This window comes from Chiloscyllium plagiosum, unplaced genomic scaffold (genome assembly GCF_037043375.1).
Source record: "Chiloscyllium plagiosum isolate Xiang-an unplaced genomic scaffold, Cpla_swu_hap1 HiC_scaffold_22, whole genome shotgun sequence".
In the NCBI taxonomy this organism is placed as follows: domain Eukaryota; kingdom Metazoa; phylum Chordata; class Chondrichthyes; order Orectolobiformes; family Hemiscylliidae; genus Chiloscyllium; species Chiloscyllium plagiosum.
In genome coordinates, this window is record NW_028270160.1 from 55,784,027 (window position 1) to 55,809,864 (window position 25,838).

Here is a 25,838-nt window from a genome sequence, read left to right on the forward strand (position 1 = left end):
AATGCGAATAAGGGAAATTATGAAGACTTGAGGCACAGATTAGCTGATGTGCAATGGGAAAATGCATTAAAAGACATGACAATAGCCAGTCTTTAATGAACCAATACATGACTTGCAGCAAGACTACATTTCTTTAAGGTGTAAAAATTCAATAAATGTTACTCAAGCTTTGCCAACTAAGAATGTTCAAGATTGTACAAGATTAAAAGAAAAGTCGATAGAAACAGCAGTATATTGGAGGATTGGGAGGTTTTAGAAAGCACAAAAGAGGGCCAAGAAACTGATGAGAGAATAGAATATGAATGTAATCTCAATAAAGAAAACATAAAACTGGACTGTGAAAGCTTCTATAGGTATGTTAAAAAGCAAACTCTGGCTGAAAGAAATGTGGGTCTATTACGGGCAGAGTCAGGAGAATTTATAATGGGGAAGAGAAACATGGTAGACAAGATCACAGAATCTGTACAGTGCGGCAGCAGGCCATTCAGCCCATCGAGTCCACACCGACCTTCCAAAGAGCATTCTGCCCAGACCCATCCCCACCCGCCATCCCTGTAACCCTGCATTTCCCATTGCTAACCTACCTAACCTACATATCCCTGGACATTATGGGGCGACACGGTGGTTCAGTGGTTAGCACTTCTGCCTCACAGCACCAGGGACCCAGGTTTGATTCCAGCCTCGGGTGACTGTCTGTCTGTGTGGAGTTTGCATGTTCTCCTTGTGTCTGCGTGGGTTTCCTTAGGGTGCTCCAGTTTCCTCCCACAATCCAAAGATGTGCAGGTCAGGTGAATTGGCCTTGCTAAATTGCCCATAGTGTTTGGTGCATTAGTCAGAGGGAATAGGTCTGGGTGGGTTACTCTTCAGAGGGTTGATGTGGACTGGTTTCCGAAGGGCCTGTTTCCACACTGTAGGTAATCTAATCTAATCTAATCTAATCTAATCTAATCAATTTAGCATGGCCAATCTACCTATTGAGTAGCTTTTGCTAATTTTAAAGGTATATCCAGGGATACTGTGTAATAATTTATACTGAACTTGAGAAAGTGAGCACTGCAGATGCTGGAGATCAAAGTCAAAACATGTGGCACTGGAAAAGCACAGCAGGCCAGGCAGCATCCGAGGAGCAGGAGAGTTGATGTTTTGGGCATAAGCCCTTCTTCAGGAAGATGAAGAGCTTATGTATGAAACGTAGACCCTCCTGCTCCTCGGATGCTGCCTGACCTGCTGTGCTTTTCCTGCCCCCCACATTTTGACACTGAACTTCGAGAAACAGTCAAATGAGTTTCTATAAAATACAACTTCAGCTGACAGGGAAGACTCAATATGTATTTGTTACATATTATTCCAAAGTTTAGATTAGGACTTTAGCCTCAAATGTGCACCTTCAAGCCACCTGAGCCTAATAGAGGCCTATAGACCCAACAGGTCACGACCCCAACTTCAAATTGATTTAATTGTTTTAAACTAATTCAATTCCCTGATGAAGGGCTTTTGCCTGAAACGTCGATTTCGCTGCTCCTTGGATGCTGCCTGAACTGCTGTGCTCTTCTAGCACCACTAATCCAGAATCTGGTTTCCAGCATCTGCAGTCATTGTTTTTACCTACCTAATTCAATTCCCTGTCTCCTCTACTTCATTTTCTCACCCTCTATCTCCACACTCTCTTTGCTTCATTTCCCCAATGTTTGCTCTTCTTTCCTGATCTTGTTTTCTCCTCCTCGTTCTCACCATCCACCTTTTCTCCCCTGCAACCAAACCCCTTCTCACCCCTTCCCATTTGCCTGTTCTTTCTCCTCCTGGCCCAACAGTCATTTTCCTTCCCCTCAGTAACTAGCCTGGTGTGGCTCTGTGCCCCTGTCTTTCTGCTGACTGTTCTGATTACCTGTGGTCACTGGGTGTTTCAGACAGGGAGAATTCCATAATAGTGGTGCTGCCTGTGTGAGGAACTCTCTCTGTTATTATAACCTCCTTCTTGGCATTGCTTTTGGCAGGAACCTTGCAAGTAATGGAAGAACAGGGTTCAATAGGATTGCGAACAATGTTGTTAACACTTTGCCACATGGATGGCTGATTGCAAGAAATTAGCTGAGCTTTCATCGATTAACTGGGATATTGAAACCAAGAAGGCGTTAGAAAGGCTGAGCAGCAACTGATTTGAGTAAAGGCAGAACATAAGAAATAGGAGCAGGAATAGACCATCTGGCCTCTCAGACCCATTCAGTAAAACATGGCTGATGATCTTACATAGAAACGTACGACACACAACAGGCCCTTTGGCCCACAATGTTGTGTCGAGGATTATTCCTAATCTAAAATAAAATAACCTAACCTACGCACCCCTCAATTCGCTGCTGTCCATGTGCATGTCCAGCAATCGTTTTGTGGACTCAGCTCCACTTACCCACCCGCTCGCCATAACTCTTGATTCATTTATTGTTCAAAAATCTATTTACCTTTGCCTTAAAAAGATATAACAAGGGAGCCTCACCTGTTTCACTGGCCAGGGAATTCCATGGATTCACAACCCTTTGAGGGAAGAAGTTCCTCCTCAACTCAGTCCTCAATCTGCTCCTCCTTATTTTGGTCATCATTTTAGATGGATGTTGCTTGTTAGAACAGGATATCAAAAGATAAATGAATTTGTTTTTATTGGACAGTTTATGACAGAACCTCCAAACCTATGTTTCACCCCTTTCTCAACTCTTCTCCCTTTTTCATTATCATTTTGTCATGTTCTTGACAGAAGTTCATTTGCAGTTTCCAGGCTTTTGGCCAATCAAAACCTCAAATTCTGAGGTGTAGTATTGCAACTGTAATCACTTCAGTTTCCTTTGCCCTTTCTGTAGTCTCAGGATATTGTTATTAAGATGAATGTGGTGGTTATTATGGCACCCAAGCAAACAGTCAGGCCTCGAACCTGGTTGTGTAAGTAGCCTGTTCATTCACTGGTGGTGATGTGAGAAGGTATGAGAGCATGGACCACTCAGCACTGCTACAAAATTAGTTATTCAACATGGAGGAGGAACAATATCCACTTCCTGAACAGTCAGAGCTCTCACGTTCTCTCTCTCTCTCTCTCTCTCTCTCTCTTTTTCATACTCACTCACTTGCTCGCTCACACACTGACATACTCACTCTCACACATACGCTTGCACTCTCTCCCTCTCCTCTCTCTCGCACACAGGCTCTCTTTCACTGTCTGTGCAATTATTTAAGAAAGGAAAAGCCAGGGACCCACAGACCAGTGAGCCTGATGTCAGTGGTGGCTAAGTTGTTGCTGGGGTGGGGGGGAGGTGTATGTAGATTCTGAGAGACAGGAGCTACATGCATTTGGAAAGGCAAAGACTGATTAGGGATAGCCAGCATGGCTTTGTGCAAGGGAATTTGTGTCTCACAAATTTGATAGGGGTTTTTGAAGAAGTGACCAAGTAGATAGATGAAGGCAGAGTGGTAGCCATTGTTTCCATGACTTTAGCTAGGCCTTCAAGAAGGTTTCACGTAGTAGATTGTTTCATAAGGTTGGCTCACACGGGATCTAGGGAGAGCTAGCCAATTGGACACAAGATTGGCCTGATGGTAGACGACAGAGGATAGTGGTAGAGAGTTGCTGTTCAAGCCTGTGACTAGTGGTATGCTGCAAGGATCATGCTGGGTCCACCTTTTATCATTTATATAAACAATTTGGATGAGAATATAGGAGGCGTGGTTAGTAAGTATGTGGATGACCCCAAAATTGGTGGTAAATTGGACATTAAAGAAGGTTATCTAAGAGTACAGTGGGATCTTGATCAACTGGATCAATGTGGGCTGGGTAATGGCAGCTGGAGTTTAATTTGGATAAATGTGAGGTATTGCATTTTGCTAAGACAAACCAGGGCAAGACTTAGACAATCAATAGCAGGGCCCTGGATAGTGTTGTCGAATATAGAGACCTAGGGGTGCATGTACATAGTTCCTTGAAAGTGGAGTCACAGGTAGATAGGATAGTGAAGAAGGTGTTTGGCGTGCTTGCCTTAATCGATCAGCGCATTGTATATCGAAGTTGGGTTATCATAGTAGAGCTGTACAAGACATTGGTAAGGCCACATTTGGAGTATTGCTATAGGAAGGATGTTATTAAACTGGTAAGGCTGCAGCAAGGACTTATAAGGACATTACCAAAACTAGAGGGTTTGAGTTATAAGGAGAGCTTGGATAGACTGAGACTTTTCTTTTTCCCTGGAAAAACCATATCCATGCCCCTCATAGAGGTTCATAAAATCATAAGGGGCATGGATATGGTGAATAGCGAAGTTCTTTTCCTCAGGGTGTGGGAGTCCAAAGCTAGAAGGCCTAGGTTTAAGGTGAGAGGGAAAGATTTTAAACTGACCTGAGGGGGAATTTTTTCATGCAGAAGGTGATTTATGTGTGGAGCAAGCTGCCAGAGGAAGTGGTAGAGGCAGATACAATTTAAGAGATATTTGGACAGATACCTGGGTAAAAAATGTTTCGAGGGATAAGGGCCAAGTGCAGGCAAATGGGACTATGTTAGTTTAAGCAACTTGGTCGGCAAGGACAAGTTGGGCCAAAGGGGCTGTTTCTGTGCTCTATGACACTCTCTCTAAGCTCCTACCTACTTCCAGCTCTCTAACCCACTCTCCTCTCTCCCTCCCTTCTTTCCTGCTCTCTCTCCCACTTGGTCTCTCCCACTTGGTCTCTCCCACTTGGTCTCTCCCACTTGGTCTCTCCCACTTGGTCTCTCCCACTTGGTCTCTCCCACTTGGTCTCCCTCACTCTCCCTCACTCTCCCTCACTCTCCCTCACTCTCCCTCACTCTCCCTCACTCTCCCTCACTCTCCCTCACTCTCCCTCACTCTCCCTCACTCTGTCTTTCCCCCTCCCTCTTGATGTGCATGAACAATTTCCAAGCGGTTTCGAGGACTTGAGAGTTTGTGGCTGGAGTTTGACTCCATGCCTTTTTAATACCAGAAGAATTAAGAAGCGACCTCCACCTCTCACTGCCTCTCTCCAAAGTTGGCTGAGGCATAAACTCTGAATTTGGACTGCATCGCTTTGTGTGGGAAACATTGTTGATGCGAAATATTTACTTGTGATTACAAATTATTTCTCAAATTTTAACAATCTACTTTTGCTTTAGGATGTGCCAAAAATGAGCCATTACAACAAGCAGTGTTATTGGCTAAACCTTGCTGCGATTGACTCATGCTCCCATATTCCGCTAAAATTCGAATGCTCTTATTCAAATGGCTTCACCCCTCCTCTACTCTGTAACTCTGAGAATGCTGTGCTCCTGTATCCTGACCTCTTGTACATTCCCAACTCTACCACTTGTACTAAGCTTTGAAATTCCCTCCCTAAATCACCAGCCCCTCAGATGCTGTTGGCATTTATGGGACGTTCTAATTTCCAAATATCTCTCCTTGTCATTGTTTGAGATTCTGGCTGATCATCAAATAACCAGCAAGGTCATCCTGATTCTTGTATGCGAGAGGGGAATCTATAGAAAATAGAATCCCTACAGTGTGGAAAGAGACCCTTCAGCCCAACAAGTCCACACTGACCCTCCGAAGAGTAGCCCATCCAGACCCATTCTCCTACCCCACTACGTTTAACCGCTGACTAATGCACCTAATCTACACATTCCTGAACACAATGGGCAATTGAGCTTGGTTAATTCACCTAACCTGCACATCTTCGCATTGTGGGAGGAAACCGGAGCACCTGCAGGAAGCCCACGCAGACACGGGGAGAATGTACAAACTCCACACAGACAGATGCCCGAGGCAGGAATCGAACCCGGGTCCTTGATGCTGTGAGGCAGCAATGCTAACCCACTGAGCCACCGTGCCGTTGATGAATTGAGCTGGTTCAGTATTAGAGTGTGACAGATCGTGTGTTCTAGCCATTTAAAAAAGCTCTCATTCTCTTTCCTGTCTTTTAACAGATTATGGAGGAAACAAACACGCAAATAGCCTGGCCATCAAAACTGAAGATTGGAGCAAAGTCGAAGAAAGGTAATTGACTTTTGAGAAGTAATTCAATTGCTAAGGGAAAGGTTCAGTCATTTGTGGAACAATGAACTTTGCAGCAGGAGATATTGAGTTTATTTTGGCAGAGCCTTCCTTGAACAGAGCATTATTTTGCAGAATACAGAATTGCTGTGTACCCTCTAGGGGAAAATGTTTTCTTGCCATCAGGAGAAAAGTGATCTTTCACAGTGGCTATGGTGTAACTGACCTCCAGAATAGACAATGACACTTGGCTTGCTGTGTTCGAATTATTGTAAAGCACATACTGGGACTGGATCATGCCAGTCATTTCAACATGCTGCTTAGTGAGGATACACAATGCATGTTCCAGCATTGCCAAGAAATGATCAAAGTGCCTCTCTATTGTGAAACGAAGATTAATTTAATGGAAAGAAACCCTCTCTATCCTTGTGTCATGCGCTGGATGTCAGTGGTTCCTGCTTGTTCATTTTCTCCAAAGGCCTGTGACATTGCCATATCATTTTAAGCTGCTGTATGTCACAGTAATCTCAGACATATGGACGTACATGGAATAGTGTAGGTTAGATGGGCATCAGACTGGTATGACAGGTCGGCGCAACATCGAGGGCTGAAGGGCCTGTACTGCGCTGTTATGTTCTATGTTCTACATGAAACTGCTCTATATTTACCAAGAACCAAGCCTCAAGCAATTCTGTAAACAGTGCCTTTCCCAGGACCTCTGCCACTATCGTGTCGCAAGTTTGTCAGACTGTGTTCAGATGCCAGGATAGAGGAATATTCTAGTTTATGAGGTACTGTACAAAATGTACTTTACTGTATTGGATATTTGTGCTCCCTGTCTCTATGGAATGATTCAGATATTTTTAATCAACATGTTCAGCGATTTTATGTTGCACATCTGGAGCGGGTACCATTTGAACCCTGGACTTGGCTCAGAAGGGTAGAGCCACTCCCACAAGATGGACTGTACATGGAATAGTGTAGGTTAGATGGGCTTCAGATTGGTATGACAGGTCGGCGCAACATCGAGGGCTGAAGGGCCTGTAACTATAACTATAAGGGCCTATAACTTTTATGCTTCTCATTTTGGAAGCTATCATTTCAAGTTGGATCCATCCCACTTGACAAAGTCAACATTTTGGCCCCTTCAAAAGTAAACCAGCTTCAGAGTTAATTGAGTATAAACAAACAGGAGGCTGGAAGAACACAGCAGGCCAGGCTACATCAGGAGGTGGAGAAGTCAACGTTTCAGGTGTAACCCCACTTCAGAATTATACCCGAAATATTGACTTCTCCAGCATCTGATACTGCCTGGCCTGCTGTGTTCTTTCAGCCTCCTTGGATCAGCATTTGCAGTTTATTTTGTCTCGATCTGAGTTAATTGAGAGCTGGCAGTGCTGATTGAAGTTTGCACTGAAGAGCTTTTTTTCCCCCAAACAACAGAATTTGCTTCTGGATAGAGAGAGAATCCAGAAGGGGAGGGTAGATATTGGAAGTGAAACTTGTAGTTCAACAATCATACTTCAAATCACAGACTATCATCTATTGCCTGATTCAGAATACAGATATCAGTGTGTAAAACATGATAGCAGAGAATTATAGCATCATAGAGTCACAGAACATAGAAAAGTACAGCACAGAACAGGCTCTTTGGCCCACGATGTTGGTTTAATCCTAATGTAAAATATAGTAACTTAACCTACGCATCCCTCAACTCACTGCTATCCATGTGCATGTCCAGCAGTCGCATAAATGTCCCAATGACTCTGCTTCCACCACCACAGCTGGCAATGCATTCCATGCATTCACAACTCTGTGTAAAGAACCTACCTCTGATGTCTCCTTTATACCTTCCTCATAATATCTTCAAACTATGACTTCTATGATATGATCCTTCGTCGGATATGTGGAACAGTCCATCTTCCGCAGCTACACTGGCACCACACCCCACCTTTTCCTCAGCTACATCGATGACTGTATCGGCGCTGCCTCGTGCTCCCATGAGGAGGTTGAACAGTTCATCCACTTCACCAACACCTTCCACCCCGACCTCAAATTTACCTGGACCGTCTCAGATTCCTCCCTCCCCTTCCTAGACCTTTCCATTTCTATCTTGGGCTACCGAATCAACATGGACACTTACTATAAACCGACCGACTCACACAGCTACCTAGACAACACCTCCTCCCACCCTGCCCCCTGTAAAAACGCCATCCAATATTCCCAATTCCTTCGTCTCCGCCGCATCTGCTCCCAAGAGGACCAGTTCCAATACCATACAACCCAGATGGCCCCCTTCTTCAAAGACCGCAATTTCCCCCTAGATGTGATCGATGATGCCCTCCACCGCATCTCCTCCACTTCCCGCTCCTCCGCCCTTGAGTCTCGCCCCTCCAACCGCCACCAGGACAGAACCCCACTGGTCCTCACCTACCACCCCACCAACCTCCATATACAGCATATCATCCACCGTCATTTCCGCCACCTCCAAACGGACCCCACCACCAGGGATATATTTCCCTCCCCTCCCCTATCAGCGTTCCGAAAAGACCACTCCCTCCGTGACTCACACTCGTCAGGTTCACACCCCCCACCAACCCAACCTCCACTCCCGGCATCTTCCCCTGCAACCGCAAGAAATGCAAAACTTGCGCCCACACCTCCCCCCTTACTTCCCTCCAAGGCCCCAAGGGATCCTTCCATATCCACCACAAATTCACCTGCACCTCCACACACATCATTTATTGCATCCGCTGCACCCGATGTGGCCTCCTCTATATTGGGGAGACAGGCCGCCTACTTGCGGAACGTTTCAGAGAACACCTCTGGGACACCCGGACCAACCAACCCAACCACCCCGTGGCTTAACACTTCAATTCCCCCTCCCACTCCACCAAGGACATGTAGGTCCTTGGACTCCTCCATCGCCAGACCATAGCAACACGATGGCTGGAGGAAGAGCGCCTCATCTTCCGCCAAGGAACCCTCCAACCACAAAGGATGAACTCAGATTTCTCCAGTTTCCTCATTTCCCCTCCCCCCACCGTGTCTCAGTCCCAACCCTCGAACTCAGCACCACCTTCCTAGCCTGCAATCTTCTTCCTGACCTCTCCGCCCCCACCCCCACTCCGGCCTATCACCCTCACCTTGACCTCCTTCCACCTATCGCATTTCCAACGCCCCTCCCCCAAGTCCTTCCTCCCTACCTTTTATATTAGCCTGCTGGACACACTTTCCTCATTCCTGAAGAAGGGCTCATGCCCGAAACGTCGATTTTCCTCCTTGGATGCTGCCTGACCTGCTGCGCTTTTCCAGCAACACATTTTCAGCTCTGATCTCCAGCATCTGCAGTCCTCACTTTCTCCTCCTCAATCTTAAGTAATCTTCCTTCCTCTTGACTAGATGTTCCACATCTCTTGTCATCCAAGTTTCCTTCACCCTACCATCCCTTCCTTGCCACAGTGGGACAAACCTGTCCAAAACTTGCAGCAAGTGCTCCCTAAATTTCCTCCACACTTCTGTCATGTATGCCTCTGAGAATATCTGTTCCCAATTTACACTCCACAGTTCTTGCCTAATAGCACTGTAATTCCCCCGAATTAAATTCTTTCCCACACCATCTGTTCCTATCCCTCTCCACGACTATAGTAAAGGTCAGAGAGTTGTGATCACTATCATCGAAATGCTCCCCCACAGAGAGATCTGACACCTGACCTGTTTCGTTGCCAAACACCAAATCCAATATGGTCTCCTCTCTAGTAGACCTATCCACTTGTGGTACAGTGGTAGCATCCATGTCTCTGAACAAGGAGGCTTCTGTTCAACTCCTATCTGCTCCAGAGGTGATTAATTAAGAACACTAAACGGGTTGATTAGAAGATACCAAAAGCTGAGTTACTCCCCCTGAGGATTATCTCCTGGCTGGAGAGAGCATCCAGAAGGAAAGCTTGTAAACTGGTGTTTGCATTAAACTATAGTTTAAATCTGTTGTAAATCTAGCAATGTCTTTCCCTGCCTGAATCATTGTGTTAAACACTGGCAGCAGAGCAGTGTATAGACGTATTCAAACCTGGCCACGGGTGAAAGTGATAAATACCAATAGTTGCAGAAATCGATCTGTCCCTTACCAGCATCTTGCTGGGCTCACACATGTCATGTTTATTTTCTTTCGACTGGCAGGGAACATGAATTGCTATCAATTAACTACCTTGTTGCATGTCATTGGTGAGCTGTTTTTGAGTAGTGCACCAAGATATTGCGCCTAGAGGTGACAGGGGCTGAGGATATGGTGTGTGCACAGAGAATGTATTGGAGTCAGAATGGGACTTGGTTTTTGCTGACATTGAGCTGGGACAGGTTTGGGTTTTTCCTGTTGCTTACTCCTGCCCCTGAGTTGGTGGAGCAGTTAGAGTTAGAGCAACCTTGTGTCAAGTAACTTCAGATGTTACTGAAAGCTGTGCGTAACTGATAAAGGGCCGAGTCAAGGATGGAAAGTGCTGGTAATGTGGGAACAAGAGGAAAAAGTGTTTCTGGGTATGTGATGTGGGGGGGAAAATGTTGAAGGAAGGTGAAGTGGCTGACTACATAGAAGCTCTGGAGACGGTGTGCATGACAATAGAGCAGCACTCTTCACTCAGGATATTTCCAGCAACTGCTTTGTGAAAACTTGATTTAAGGAGCTTTGAAGAGATGGGAAGTTTAGTCAAGACATAGATGCATTCAGAGACTTGGGGGAAGAATTGACCATTGGAAATGAGATGATGGTTGGAGAAAATGGAAGGAGTAAGAGGTGGTCGAGGGAAGTTGGTGGGAGATGTGAGAGAGAGCAAGAGCAAGTGGTGGTCTTAATGATGGTGGGTAGCAGAAAAAGGGAAGCCATCAGTTAAGAATGCTAGGAACAAGTTGATTGGTTGGAAATGAGGTTGGAACTGGTAATCTTTAAACCAGAAATGAGGAAAGTGATCTTTGTGGTGGCTTTTGTTTGTTCAACTTGCTGAAACTAGTAGCAATCAAACACTCAGTCAGGCCCATTCCACTTCATTTGAGGAAAGCATATATGCATTCCATATCTAGGCAAAAGTGAGGACTGCAAATGCTGGAAACCAGAGTGGTGCTGGAAAAGCATTTGACCTGGGGGTTGCAGTGAGAGAGATTCACTGAGATTCTTGTGGAGAGAGGAGAATTTCTTCAAGGTAGGCATCCTTGCAAGAGGATTCGCAGCAAGGTTAAAATCAATTAGTCAAAAGCGAGGACTATAGATGCTGGAAACCAGAGTTTAGATCAGAGTGGTGCTTTTCCAGCACCACTCTGATCATGCATTCCATATCTACCTAGACAGAATAATTAGTTTCTCTGTTCCCTCTCTTGAATACACACTTGTGTTGCTGAGCATCAATTTGTCAGTGCTAATGGAAAACTGCTTTGTATTTAGCCAATAAGAGCTATTTGTCAAATTTGTAATTCATCTGTCAGAATCTGTTGGAAGAATGGGATACTGACCATCAAGCTTCAGTTAATGCGGATTTAAGTGTTGTGCTGCTGTTTAACTAACCATGAGGTGTTAGTGGATTTAAAAGCTGTGAGTGCCTCATTCACACACCTATTGTAGAACACATATTGTACAAATACTCCCTTAGAAATGATCACTCAGCAATTTGTTTACCAATGTAAGTTAACTTGGAAATGAAGCACTGTGGAAATCTAAGGTGAATATCCTGAATTGCACTTGTTATGCTGGGATCTGTCTATAGCAGACAGGGTGCTAGCAAATACAGTCCCTTTAAAATTATAATTCACTGACTTTTGTAGATCGCTATGGATCTTCTACTTGTACTTTTTAAAGCTTTGTAGGCATTAAATGGCACCATATCAAAAGTTGTTAAATAAAACTGATTTACCAGTGGCGTCAACTTCATTTATAAATAAAAGGCTTAAAGAGAGAAAACAATGAGCCGTGGTTAAATGGTTCTTTTTCAGTGCAGAGAGTGGTAGGCTGGTGTATTTCCATGGGTCAGTGCTCAGACTGCTGCTTTCTTTATGCTGTGCCTCTATATCATGACTTGGTTATTGTGAGTATTGAGCAAAATTAATTGGTGATACCACGTATGAGGAGTGGCCACATTTGCTAGTTTCACCCAACACCTTAAATCTGTGGCTGTGTATTTTAGACAGCTTCCCCAACCCACCTTTATCGCTAAAATGCCTCCTTCTGAGAACTATGCTGGTAAATCTGCTCCATACCTCTCCAAAGACCACTCATCTGTTCGAAAGTGTGGTGGTCAGAACAAGAAATCCAACAGGAAGATTGACTGCTCCCCACTGCTTGCACAGTACAAAGGTTAAATATAGAAACAGCAGTGGGCCAATCAGCCCCTCGAGCCTGTTCCACCACTCAATGAGATCATGGCTGATCTGTGGCCGAACTCCATTTTGGCCCATATCCCTTCCTACTATGGCTTAACAAAAATGTTTCTATCTCCGGTTTAAAATGAATAATGGATCCAGCATCCACAGTCATTTATAGAAGAGTGTTCCAAACATCATCTATCCTTTGTGCATAGAAGTGCTTTGTAACATCTCTGCTGGACAGTCTGGAACTAAAACTCAGAGCATGCTCCCAAGTTTGAGAATCCCCAACCAGTGGAAATAGCTTATGTCCACCTACCCTGTCTTTTCCTCTTAGCATCTTGAAGACTTGGACTGGATCACCCCTTAACCTTCCAAAGGGGCGGAATTAATGTGAGTTTCTTTTGCCCAACTCAAGTTGTTGTTTCTGTGACTCCAGTTGGGGAAACCGCTGGTCTACCCTGTAGAATCCTTTCAATCTTTTCATCCCCCAGAGAGTGGCACCAACTTCACTCCTTCAGCGGGCTAGCACAGGCATGGCGGGCTGAATGGACCACCCCTCTATGCTGTATCCACGCTGCGAGCCTCCGAACTGGAATGAATAGACCATCGAGTGAGCTGGGACCAAGTAGAATGGCAACAGAGATACTGAAGTCACGAGCCAATGTGGAATTTGATAAATTGCTTTTGGAATAAGTCCAGGTTCTTAACATCCTCATGAGCAGTCATTCCAACTCCAGATGCCATGCCCTGCTCCCAGATGCGGTTTTTTTAGGGGGTCGTAAGCAAAGCTTATGCAGTCAGCCATAATAACTCTTTGGGGGCTTCTACTGTTCTGAACTCCTGTCTGGTAGGGAATGGAGTTCTGGATTTCTATGACCCTTTGTGTGGACAAGCTACCTCCTGCTTTCAAACTGAAATTGCTAAGCTTTCTGAAGGGACTGCTTATTACCTGCAGAATGAAGGGAAAGTGTTTTTCAGGGCTGCGAGCGCAGGCTGTATCTTGGGCAGGAGCCATGAGTGCTTTACCCAGACCTGAACTGTGTGGTGAAGTTGGTATTGAGATGGCCACAAGGGCGACGGCCACACTGCAACCTCTGGGCTATTTCTGGTGCCTGACCCCTGGCAATGTGCCACTCCGAGCTCGGGCAGTTCAGTTCTGTTTGTCCTTGGATTTGTTGGCCAGTGCTGGTTTGAATTTTATGTGTTTGGAAACCAGTGCAAAATCTTAAATGAGAACACCAAGATCTGTTGGTATTGGCAGCTTGATGCAGATGAAAATTAATTGGTATGTTATAAGTGGCCCCCAAAGGTTCCATGAAACGCACCCAAGTAGCCGACAAAGCCAGAGAATCTGGATGCCCCGAGGCTACAGCAACACTCTGTCCTCCATTTTCCTCGTGCTTCATTAGTTTCAGCATCGCACCGTAACAAATAGCAGAATGAAACATGTACCAAGATCTGCGATTGTTGATAAGACGGTTGGTCCAGCATGGCAGTGTTCTAACAAAATTGTGTTCACATCCCTCCACCATTCCACTTCAATCCTGCCTTTCTTGCTTTCGCACAAGCAGCATATAACAACAACTTGCTTCTCAATAGCACCTTCAGCAAGATAAAACATCCCAAAGTGCTTCACCAGCGTATCACAGGGCATGCTATGGTAGTGAGCCCGCGAAAGGAGCGATTAGGGATCTACAAGTAAAACTGTTCTCAGACTTGTGTAAAAATTAACCTGCATTTATGTAGCAGCTATCTCTTCTCAAAGTGATTTATATCATTGCAGTGTTGGAGCCATGGAGGGCAGATATGGATTAGTGTTTACATTTAAACTTCTCCTTTATCAGGTACTTTTTTGTTCTTGCTTCTTTTTGCGCTCTTCAAGATGTCTGTCTATGTTTTTGTTTTCTGTTTCTTTTCCCCCTCATCCTACCCTCTGTACTCTGTCACTGCGTTGCACACTCATTCTGTCACCTATGCTGTTTCTCACTGGGGAAAAAAAACTTGCACTTATGTAGCACCTTTTCATGCTTTCAGAAACTGCCAAAATGCTTTCCGGCCTATGAAGTACTTTTTGAAGTGTAGTCATTGTTGAAACGTGGGAAACCCGGGTGCCAGTGTAACCACAGCAAGCTCCCATTGTGATTATGGCCAGAGCTGGTTTGGTGACATTGATTGAGGGAGAAATATTTGTCTCGACATTTGGTTCCCCTACTTCCCCTCTTCAAAGTAGTGATATGTACCATCCACCCATACAGATGTTTAATACATCATCTGAAAGACTCCCTGTCGGAGGTAGAGCACAACGTCACTCCTTGATGTCAGCTTTGACTTTGATTTTCAAGTCCTTGAACACATTCCTTCTGACAAGAGTGAGAATGCTACTAACTGAGCCATCACTGACATACCCTAAGTTTTCTATTGCTCTGTTACACCTACCCCCAAACTCAAATGCATAAGTTCACCAGTGCTGGCACACGATTACCTACTGTATTGCATTGTTCTCACGCCCATTACTAGGGGTGACAGAGTTGAGAATTGACTTGCACTGTTTTTATTCTGACTGACGGTGTTTTTCATAGAACTGTTTCAAGCAGGATTCCACCTCAATCACTGCATCAACTAGGTGCCGGCACAGACTGGGTTGGAAGGACAGTTATTCTGAACTTCCCATCTCTTTATTTTTCCAATTTTTTTCCCCTAAGAATTTGTAGTTAACAATCTGTACCTAGGTACCTTTACACATAAGGTGGCACCATCAGTGGCGACTTGTTCACTTTTCACTGTACTCATATGAGTACGTGTGACAATAAAGCTAATTCTATATTCTAAAAGCTGCCTCCTAATTGTGCTCTTGGAAATACATTATAAAGGCACATCTCTTGGGTAAACGCTTTCCCATGAATATTATTATAACCCATTTCTTTCTATCCTAAATGAAGTGCCTTCTCTTTTGCTCAGAATTATTCCCTGTTGCTTCCACTAAATTATTGACATGACACAATTATGTTGGAAACTGATTTGATCTCCCAAGAAGCTGCGGTTTGTCAGGATCTGATGGGGCAGTTTGATTAGATTAGATTAGATTACTTACAGTGTGGAAACAGGCCCTTCGGCCCAACAAGTCCACACCGCCCTGCCGAAGCGCAACCCACCCATACATTTACCCCTTACCTAATACTACGGGCAATTTAGCATGGCCAATTCACCTGACCTGCACATCTTTGGACTGTGGGAGAAAACCGGAGCACCCGGAGGAAACCCACGCAGACACGGGGAGAACGTGCAAACTCCACACAGTCAGTCGCCTGAGGCGGGAATTGAACCCGGGTCTCTGGCGCTGTGAGGCAGCAGTGCTAACCACTGTGCCACCGTGCCGCCCAACTTGTCCCACCCCGACAGGCCCAATGCTTTGTTTCAGGGAGAAAGAGCTTCTAGCTGTGTCAGTGTGGATGGGGATTCACAGTCTGCTGATTCCTGTAAATGTCAGAGTAAGTTATAACAATCTGGCCTTGTCTCTGACATAACAACAGGCATGATAATATTGGTGTTATTCTGTGATTGCTGCAGGAATTGAGATGGAATCCTTGGCACAGTTCGTTGTGAATCCTCCATTTCACATGCGTAATTAGGTCAGTTGTAAAAACAGTGCAGTTTAATTCTCAACTTTGTCTTCCCTGGTATTAGTCACAAGTGCAAGCCAATCAGATTAAGGAACCAACTCTTTGACCTTTTTCGCTTTTCTCATTCATAATTTTGTCCCAATTTGGGCTTGTGTGTATTCGTACAAGTAGGAAGGACCATAATAGATCAATGTGTAAGGTACAGAAGCAAAGAGAACTAGACAGGTAGCAGGGAGATAGAACTCTGTTGACTCTCATTCTGCCACTCTGTAGCCTTGAGAGGATTCAACCTTACATGGGGATTGCTATTTGCTTTCTTCACGTTATTCCAGTTAGTTCTCTTGACCCCTCCACATGGCTGGATCTAATATTCAAGTCTTTTAAACTTCAGGGATTAACTGAGGAGCAGAAGTACGCTATTCAGTCCCTCAAATCAGTTCTGCCATTCTAGATCATGACTGCTCACCTACCTCAACACCGCTCTCCCATCCTTTTTCCCAATGTCCCTTAATACCTAGAACATATGCACCATACATGTCTGCAGTGAGGAATGCTCCACTGTTTGAGGAACCATCTTTTCCAATGAGACGTTTGGTTTAGAAAATCTCAAGGTATTACAAAAGAGAATGTTCTCCCGATGTCCTAGCCAAGTTAAAATTGGTGACCTCGTCATTATCCCATTGACATTTGTGAGACTTTGCAGGATGCAAATTGATGACTGTGTTCTTCCATGTTACAACAGTGACTGCACTTCCAGTTTACTGGGAAAGCATTTGGGGATATCTTAGGGATCCTTTGGGGCTGGAGAGGGTGCTAAGTTATTTCAGGCTGGGAGAGGGAGTGGTTTCTTCACAAGGAGGGTGGGGAATCTTCAGAATTCTCTGTTCAGAGGGCAGTGGAGGCTTAACCAATGACTATTTCTGCAAATCAAAAACATAAAAAGGATACAGGATTAGTGAAGCAGAAGGTCAGCCATAATCTCATTGAATGGCCAAGTTGATTTAAACGGCAGAATGGCCCCCATTTCTTATGTCCCACATATCAGTAAATAGGATGGGTGCTGTAACCTGTTGGAGTAATGGGGATGGAATTGGTTGCTGGTAGTTAGCGTAAATAAGCAACAACAAATTTACAACCTGTTTTATGCATCGTTAAATGGCAGAAACGTCCATGTTATGTGTTAACTTGACTGTGAGTTCACTCTGATTTTGCGTTGCTGTTTGATCAAGTAGGGCATCACATCCTGCACCTTAGTGAGTCTTAGTGGGTAGATGGTTTACCGTCAAGGGCCAAATACATTGCTTGACTCTGGATTCTGTTTCTCCCCTGTTCCTTATGCTCAGATGCTGTCTGGATGTACTGTTACCTGACTGAGGAGAAGATATTGAGTTGGAGTATACTTGATGCAGAGGGCATTCTGCCAGTTATAGAGCTCACTAGTTAGCAGTGACTGCTTTTGGTTTATCATGGGGAATTTTTCGGCTTTTATTCTACAATTTTAAGATAAAGCTAAAGCCTTGCTGGAAAATTGGGTAAAGCCAGTAGTTTCTGCATCGTTTAGATGGGCTGCCTCGATCAAGTGACTGCTTATTGCTGCAGTTCATACAAAACTGCCTCGATGTTGAAACAAGGAGAAATCCTCGGGTCAAAGAGTTCAGGATCATACTGTAGTTCCATCTGGAAGAGCAGAATCAATTGATGAACTTCACAGCACTCTCTGACCAATAGAATTGTTCTGAGTAAAATCAGGGTCGCATTGAACAGTTTACGTTGGGCAGTGGCTGAGTGAGAGTTGCTGTGAAAATGAGTTTCCTGTTTCTGGTGAGAACAGGTGACTTTAACAAGTAATAAATCAATATTTATTATAATAATTCATCTTTTTAGAGCTATTTTTCCATCAACCCATTTGGAGATATTTTTACACACCTCTGGAACAGGTGGGCTTTGTACCTGGTCCAGGGGTAGGGCCACTGCCACCACGCCACACAATAATTAGTAATAATAGTGTCTTTTGTGCGGTTTTGTCTGGTTTAATGTTTCCAACGTGTTCATGTATGCGATGTTCGGGCAGTTGTGTTACTGAAAGTAATGAACAAACCTCACCTCTGCATCAGAATTGAATTGAATTAGCTTTGTTGGCACATGTACTCAAAGTTAACAAGTCGCCACTTAACGTTGCGAAGGCTGTTCTGGGTTCAAATCCCATTCAAGAGCCTTGAGCACCTACTGTAGGCTGACACTCTGCTGAAGTACTTCAGGGAGTGCTGCACTGTCTGAAATGCTGTCTTTTGGATGGATGTTAACCTGAGACTAAGGTTACCTCTTGAGTGTATGTAAAATGGTTCTATACAATGACTAGGATTGGAATCACCCCCAGTGTGCTGTGAAGCAGCTAATCCTGAATGAACATCTCTCAAAACAGTTGCTATCTTACTGCTGTTTGTGGTCAAATTTGCTGCTGCATTCCTAAGGCCTCGCAAGGACTCTTGGGATGCAATAGTAATGTCCCAACCCCTGAATTAGCTCTGGGTTCAAGTCCCACCTACCAAAGCCTCACACCTACAGACACATTTTCTTTTCTCCTGTTTACTTTGTTCACCAAACTTTTCCAAATGTAACAGTACTTGTCATAAAAAGGTCATACAGTAAATTGTGACCGATAATCCAGGACTGGCTGAAGGTTCTAAGTGAGAGTGGCACTGGAAAAGCACAGCAGGTCAGGCAGCATCCAAGGAGCAGGAAATATTAGCACCACTTTGATCTAAACACTGGTTTCCAGCATCTGCAGTCCTCACTTTTGCCCTGAAGGATCTAGGTGACCCACTCCTGATTGTATTTTCCTGAAGAGCCTAGAAAAGCTGAATGTGTTGAAACGGTTGCCCGTGATGTTCCACTAAAGCAGTTTTGGGATGATTGTTTTCACTTTAAACACAGTATCACCTCAGATCCCCAGTGGTTCAGTGAGTGAACAAGCCCTCTGGAATTCTGGTCCTTGCAGAATTGGCACATGTAGGCAGTGTGTCATCATAAGTGGCCAAGGCTTTTTTGCTGGTGATTACTGATCAATTCCAGCTGAAAATGAGCCGTTTGGAGAGTGTAGGGGGAGCACTGTGTCGGGTAGATTTGTGTTGTTCCTCATGACGAAATGGACTGCCTGTGTTATGTGTTAACAAAGAAGCTTGAGGTATTGTGATAAGACACTGGAGATAATGTAATAGTCCAGGAGACTGCACTGCAGCAAGCATTGCAGCCAAGAGGAAGAAAGAAAATTGTCTCAAAATGTTCTGGTTGCTCTGATCTGTATAAAGCCTTGTTAATTAGTTGACATTGCATGTTAGCGAGCTGTACTGTACAAGTAGCAAACTCTTTGTTTAATCATCCATGTATAGCAGGTTATGTCTAAGTTGCTGTGTTTTACATTGGACACTAAGATAAATACCTGATTGTGTTGCACGTGGCTCAGTGTATTTTTCAGTCATTACCAAGATGTCCTTGTATCATGTGACATAGATGCTGAACTAACCAACTTGAAGCTTCAAGCTGACTATTATCCATCGTAGCTGAAAATGTGTTGCTGGAAAAGCGCAGCAGGTCAGGCAGCATCCAAGGAGCAGGAGAATCGACATTTCGGGCATAAGCCTGAAGAAGGGCTTTTGCCCCAAACGTCGATTCTCCTGTTCCTTGGATGCTGCCTGACCTGCTGCGCTTTTCCAGCAACACATTTTCAGCTCTGATCTCCAGCATCTGCAGCCCTCACTTTCTCCTCAAAGATATTATCCATCGTAGCTCAAGCTCAGTTGTTTGGATGAGACCATCTGCATTCTGCAGTGTGACATAGTGCCTCGAGAAATCCGTAAGTTACTATCATGCGGAAATAGCGCTACCTGAGCCAACAAAGAAGTTCACTGATGCAGTAAAATGGCTGTGGGAGTCCAATCATCAGTTGTTAGATGGTGTCTGCACGTGAAAATTTACTGAGTCATGAACACTTTCACACCCTTGCCTGGTTCCACCCTTACCTTGCCGGCCCCCCTGGCCAATTATCACTAGCGCCAACCCCTTCCCCAGCCAAAACCACTACCTCACCACTTTCAGCGTGCCTTTTATATCCAGCTTGTTTCTTGTAACTTTAGTGATAATTTGCTGCCAAGTGGAAAATGGTAATCTTACAATTTACTGGGAACTTTATCAGAATGATAAATTCACTATTCATGTCTAGCCCCACCCCTTCTCCTCGCTCCTTGACCTGTATTAACCTGTCCATCTTCCTACTCACCTGTCCGCTGCACCTTTCCCACTGACCAGTATCACTAACCCCTGGCCTGCATCCACCTATCACCATTCCATCTACCCTTCCCCAGCCCCACCCCCTCCCTCCTGGGCTTCTCTCCCCCTCTCCAGTCTGCCTGAAACCCTGACTTTCCTGCTCCTCGGATGCTGTCTGACCTGGTGTGCTCTTCCAGCTTCACGTCTATTGACTCTGACTTCCAGCATCTGCAGTCCTTACTGTCTCCTACTCACCGCATTATTCTATCCTTTTCACTCCATGGTAAATTCTCTTCATTAACAGATCACAAACATCAGTTCAGCTATAATCCCCGTGGAGGAGTATGGCTCAATTGTTTTTACGTTGACTGATGTAAGTTAGTAATTTTCTGATCAGTCGAAGCCCCGATGTCACCAACACTTTCACAATTGGAGCATCAATTATCTTGGACGTTTTAGGCAACAGATTTCATGTACTTTTTGTCTGAGCAGCTTTTGTTTCGAGCTGCATTGTTGTGTACGGCCATTTAATTACTCAGATTTTTACAAAATGACTGAATTTGTCTCCTGTCTTATTTACAGTGAGACTGAGTCTGTAATTACCAGACAATTCCAGTACCATGAGCACTGTTCTGGATTCTCCAAAGATCTTAAAATCAGAACACGTTTTGACTCACCCAAAGCAATCAAAATCTGTCTTTCTCTCTCGCAGAATGCTGTGGATGTTGGGGGACAATTAAAACTGTCAAGACTGAGAGCAATAGATAGCTGTTAGGTCAGAATATCGGGGGAATGTAGCACAAATGTATGTAGGCAGAGTTGAAGTAATAATGGTAGAACAAGGGCTGAGAGGCTTGGAGGGGAAGTTGCAGATGGTGGTGTTCCCATGCGTCTGCTGTCCTTGTCTTACTGGTAGTGGTTGTGGGTTTCAAAGGAATTGTCTGAGGATCTTCGGTGAATTTAAGCAGATAGCCACAAAACCAAAAATTGCTGGAGAAGCTCAGCTGGTCTGGCAGGTAAAGCAGAGTGAACAATTCCAACCGGAAACATTAACTCTGCTTTTTCGACACAGATGCTGTCAGACCTGCTGAGTTTCTCCAAAAGTTTCAGTGCTTGCTTCCGATTTCCAGCATCCACAGTTCTTTGTGTTTTGTAGATAGTAGCACTGAGTATGTATGAGATAGTTATGTACTGAGCCTCAGTGATGGAGTGACTTCATGTTTGTGTATGTGGAGTTAATCAAAATGGGTTGCTTTGTCCTGGATATATTAAGTGTCTTGAGTGTTGTTGGAGTTGTATCCATCCAGGCAAGTCAGGAGTATTTCATCACACTCCTAATTTGTGTCTTATAGATGCTAGACAGGCGTTGGGGAGTCAGGAGGTGAGTTACTCACTGAGATATTCCCAGCGTCTGACCTGAGCTTCTAGCCTCTGTGTTTATGGGGTGTGTCCAGTGAGTTTCTGACCAATGGTAACCCCCAGGATCTTGATAGTGATGTGGGTTCAGTGATGGTAATGTCATTGAATGTCGAGGGAAGGTGGCTAGATTGTTTCTTATTGAAGATGGTTAGGTGAATTGGCTATGCTAAATTGCTCGTAGTATGAAGAAATGTTCAGGCTAGGTGGATTAGCCATGGGAAATGCAGAGTTACAGGGATAGGGTCGGGGAATGAGTTTGGGAGGGATGCTTTTCAAAGGGTCAGTGTGGACTCAAAGGACTGAATGGCCTGCTTCCACACTGTAGGGATTCAATGCTGCTCTGGTCATAGCCTGGCATTTGTGTGGTGCAAATGTTACCTGCCACTTTGTCCCCCAACTCTGCCTATTGTCCAGGTATTGTTGCATTAGAACATGGACTGCTTTAGCACCTGAACACTATGCAGCGTAAAGCTGAAGTTCACAATAGCACCTGTTGCAATTGTGAAGATTAAAAATAATGGTTTGAAAATCTTTGGCTGTGTTCAGCCATTCACACGTTGGCAGCAGGCAGGGGATCCTGGCAACGAAGTGGTTTGAAACATACTGCCAAAGTGGCAGCATTGAGGATTCATTTGCAATTCCTCTTCCCCAACAAGGGGATTTGGCGAGGAGGGGGGGAGAATAGTTTGAGAGCATTGTCACTGAATGAGGAAACTGAAGGCCATGGGCCCTCTCAGCAAGTTCCTCGTCTGTAGTCTCAGTGTAGCGCTGTGGAACTACAATATATTGTCATAAAAACCCATCTGGCTCACTAATATCCTTTAGGGAAGGAAATCTGCCGTCCTCAGCTAGTCTGGCCCACATGTGACTCCTGACCCACAGCAATGGAGGTAAATCTTGAATGCCCTCTGAAAGGCCTCAAGAAAGCCACTCTGTTCAGGGGGAGCACGCTGCGTCCTTGCCAACACTGTCCATGTCCCATGGAAAGTCTGTGTTCCATCAGACAACTATTTGAGTGAGCAAATATTGCTGGAACCTAATATTTCCAACAAATCCACTGAAGCTTCTTTCTCATTCTTTGGACAACTGTTTGTGGGTTATTGGAATGTTTAAAAAGCAAAGTTCCTTGAAACTGAAAAAATAGCAACTAAATCCCATGAATTGCTATAATTCCAAAGAATTGTTACACACTGCCACATCACAGGCATATTTTGGCTACTAGTCTGCTTTCGGGTTTTTTTAAAGAAGACTATATTTTCAAGATATTTTAATTTGTGCATTCAGCAGCTGGCCGATTTAAATGGGCAATGCTTTTATTAAGTCCCCTATTGCTCAACTTCCTTGTTGCTATCCGCTAACAAAATCTGTTACGAACTGACTGTTTGAACAACTAAAAGCTGATCAGAGAGAGCCAGTGAGTGTTTGTAATGGGAAAGTTACACTTATAAGTACAGTTGGATTATTTTTTGAAATGTTAATTAACCTGGTAGACAAGAGCATGTCTCTGAATACCTTATACATGGCATATAACAAGGTTTCAAACAAGAGAAAATGAACAAAAATGTGAGCACAGGATTGAATGTAATGTTTTGGATTGGGGATGGAATGGATGCGAAGGTAGAGGCCACATTTCGGAATGTGCTCATATTGGCAGGATTTAATCAATGAGGTGTCCCTCTGTCAGAAACAACAGAGAGTTGGAAACACAGCCCACTCCATCATTCAAGCCAACCTTCCATTCAATGCATCCGTCGATACTCCCAATGCTTAAATCCATCTGTCAAATTTACTTTGCTTAACCCTTTCAAATTCTGTAGGCATTTGTCAATCTGTTTTCTTAACTTTTGAAATATTGTCTGTAAGTTTCTGGAACTAATTCAAATGTGCCCAAAATATTCTCCTTTACAGCATCATAAGTTAGCAGCGGACGTTAGCAGAGGAATTCCACAGGCGATTTCAGGAGTTCGATGTAATGGAACAATTGTCTCGATCCCATTCCTTCCATGAAGCATTCCTGAGTTCAAAGTTCCACTGGGTGTTTAATTTGCTAAGCAGTGAGGTTCATAGAGGGAGAATTACTGTGCAAAATGATATTGAGCTGAAAGATCAAGTGATAGCAATTTTTAAGGACTCCTTTATATCAACTGCCTGAGGATTGGGCCTACCTCTCAGCCATTCGCATGCAACTAGCAGTTTCAAACTACAGTGGGGGGTTTGAGTTATTAGGAGAGGCTGGCTGGGCTGCCTTTTTTATCAGAAGCATAGGAGGCTAAGAGGTGACCTTTGTAGATGTTTATAAAATCATGAGGGTATAGATAAAGTGAATAACTGATGATTTTTCCCTAGGTTGGGATTTCAAGACTTGGGAGCATATTTTGAAGGTGAGTGGAGAAAGATTTTAAAAAGACATGAGGGGCAATTTTTTTTACACAGAATGGTTCATGTGTCGAATGAACTTCCTGAGGAAGTGGTGGATACAGATACAGTTAGAACATTTAAAAGATATTTGGATAAGTACATGAATAAGAAATGTTTGGAGGGATATGGGCCAAGCGCAGGCAGGTGAGCCCAGTTTATTTCTGGGATTATGGTTGGCATTAGCTGGTTGGACAGAAGGGTCTGTTTCTGTGCTGTATGATTCTATAATCTAGATTTCAGGACACTGGTAAAGAATGGGCAATCGCAGATGCCACACTAAGACTTGGTGAGGAAAAACAAATAATTACTGTATATCGACTGGATTTTAGATTTACATCGCACTATTTATACTATATTTTCTTTAGGGGAGACCTTGGATTGCGCTTGGTCATAGAGATGTACAGCATGGAAACAGACCCTTTGGTCCAACTTATCCATGCCAACCAGATATCCTAAATAAATTTAGTCAAATTTGTAGGCATTTGGCCCATATCCCTCTAAACCTTCCTATTCCTGTACCCATTCACATGCCTTTTAAATATTGTAATTGTACCAGCCTCTACCACTTCCTCTGGCAGCTCATTCCATACAATCACCATCCTGTATGTGGAAAAAGTTGCCTCTTCGGTCCCTTTTGAATCTTTCCTCTCTCACCCTAAACCTATGAGATTTGGACTCACCCCACCCCAGGGAAAAAACATTGTCCATTTACCTTATTCATGCCCCTCATGGTTTTATAAATATCTATAAGATAATCCCTCAGCCTCTGATGCTCCAGCCTATTCAACCTCTCCCTATAGTTCAAATCTTCCAACCCTGGCAACATCCTTGTAAACCTTTTCTGAACCCTTTTCACAACATCCTTTCTAAAGCAGGAAGACCAGAATTGAACACAATATTCCAAAAGTGACATAACCAATGTTCTGTACAGCTGCAACATGACCTCCAAACTACTATACTCAATGCACTGACCAAGAATACGAAATGCCTTCTTCACTATTCTATCTACCTGCAATTCCACTTTCATGGAACTATGAACCTGGACTCCAAGGTCTCTTTGTTCAGCAACACTCCCCTGGACCTGACCATTAAGGGTCCTGCCCTGATTTGTCTCGAGTTTAAAAAGTGATGCTGTGCTTAAAAAGGAGCCTGATTGTTTAAGTTATGATCACAGGTTGTTCAAACAGGTTGTATACCTTTTGAAAATAGAAATGTAAAGGATGATCTCAGTGAAGTATTTAAGATGATTTCAGACGGTAAACTCAATGGAGAGCAACTCTTTCTGTTGCAACGTAGTCCAGACCAAGGGAGGGAATCCTGAAAACTATGGCTGGGGCTGTTGTCAGAAACCATTCACATAGAATCATGGACATCTCGATCTCCCCCTCCCCCCCCAAAAAAAATACTGGTGAGGCTGTGGGTCATCACAAACATCAAAATTGAGATTGATGGACTTATTCTTGCTTGGGGTCTTGAGGATACGAAACAAGGTGAGTAAATGAAGTTGCAAGTTGAATCAGCCATGATCTAATTGAACAGGAGAGACTGAAGGGCTGAATAGCCTCCCGTATCAATGTTCCTTCCCAACATCCTAACTGATTCCTATGAAAATAAATGGGTTAGTGGCTTTCGGGTGACTAAGGGACTTAGCATAAGCCAATTTATTGTTGAGATCAAGGAGTACACTGTCAAGACAACTCTTTCCCCATCTAATTAAGTCTGTGCATTGTTGAAAAATAGAATGAATGAACAA

General features: G+C 44.1%; 1 protein-coding gene across 3 annotated transcripts in view; it reads left to right on the top strand.

Annotated features, from left to right (window-relative positions):
• LOC122561037 (protein bicaudal C homolog 1-like) overlaps positions 1 to 25,838 on the top strand; it is a 277,035-nt gene that overhangs the window by 136,961 nt on the left and 114,236 nt on the right. For all 3 annotated transcript variants that reach the window (XM_043712353.2, XM_043712352.2, XM_043712354.2), the window contains exon 3: positions 5,948 to 6,017. In XM_043712353.2, coding sequence (XP_043568288.2) covers positions 5,948 to 6,017 — 70 coding nt within the window. The remainder of the gene's footprint in view (positions 1 to 5,947; positions 6,018 to 25,838) is intronic.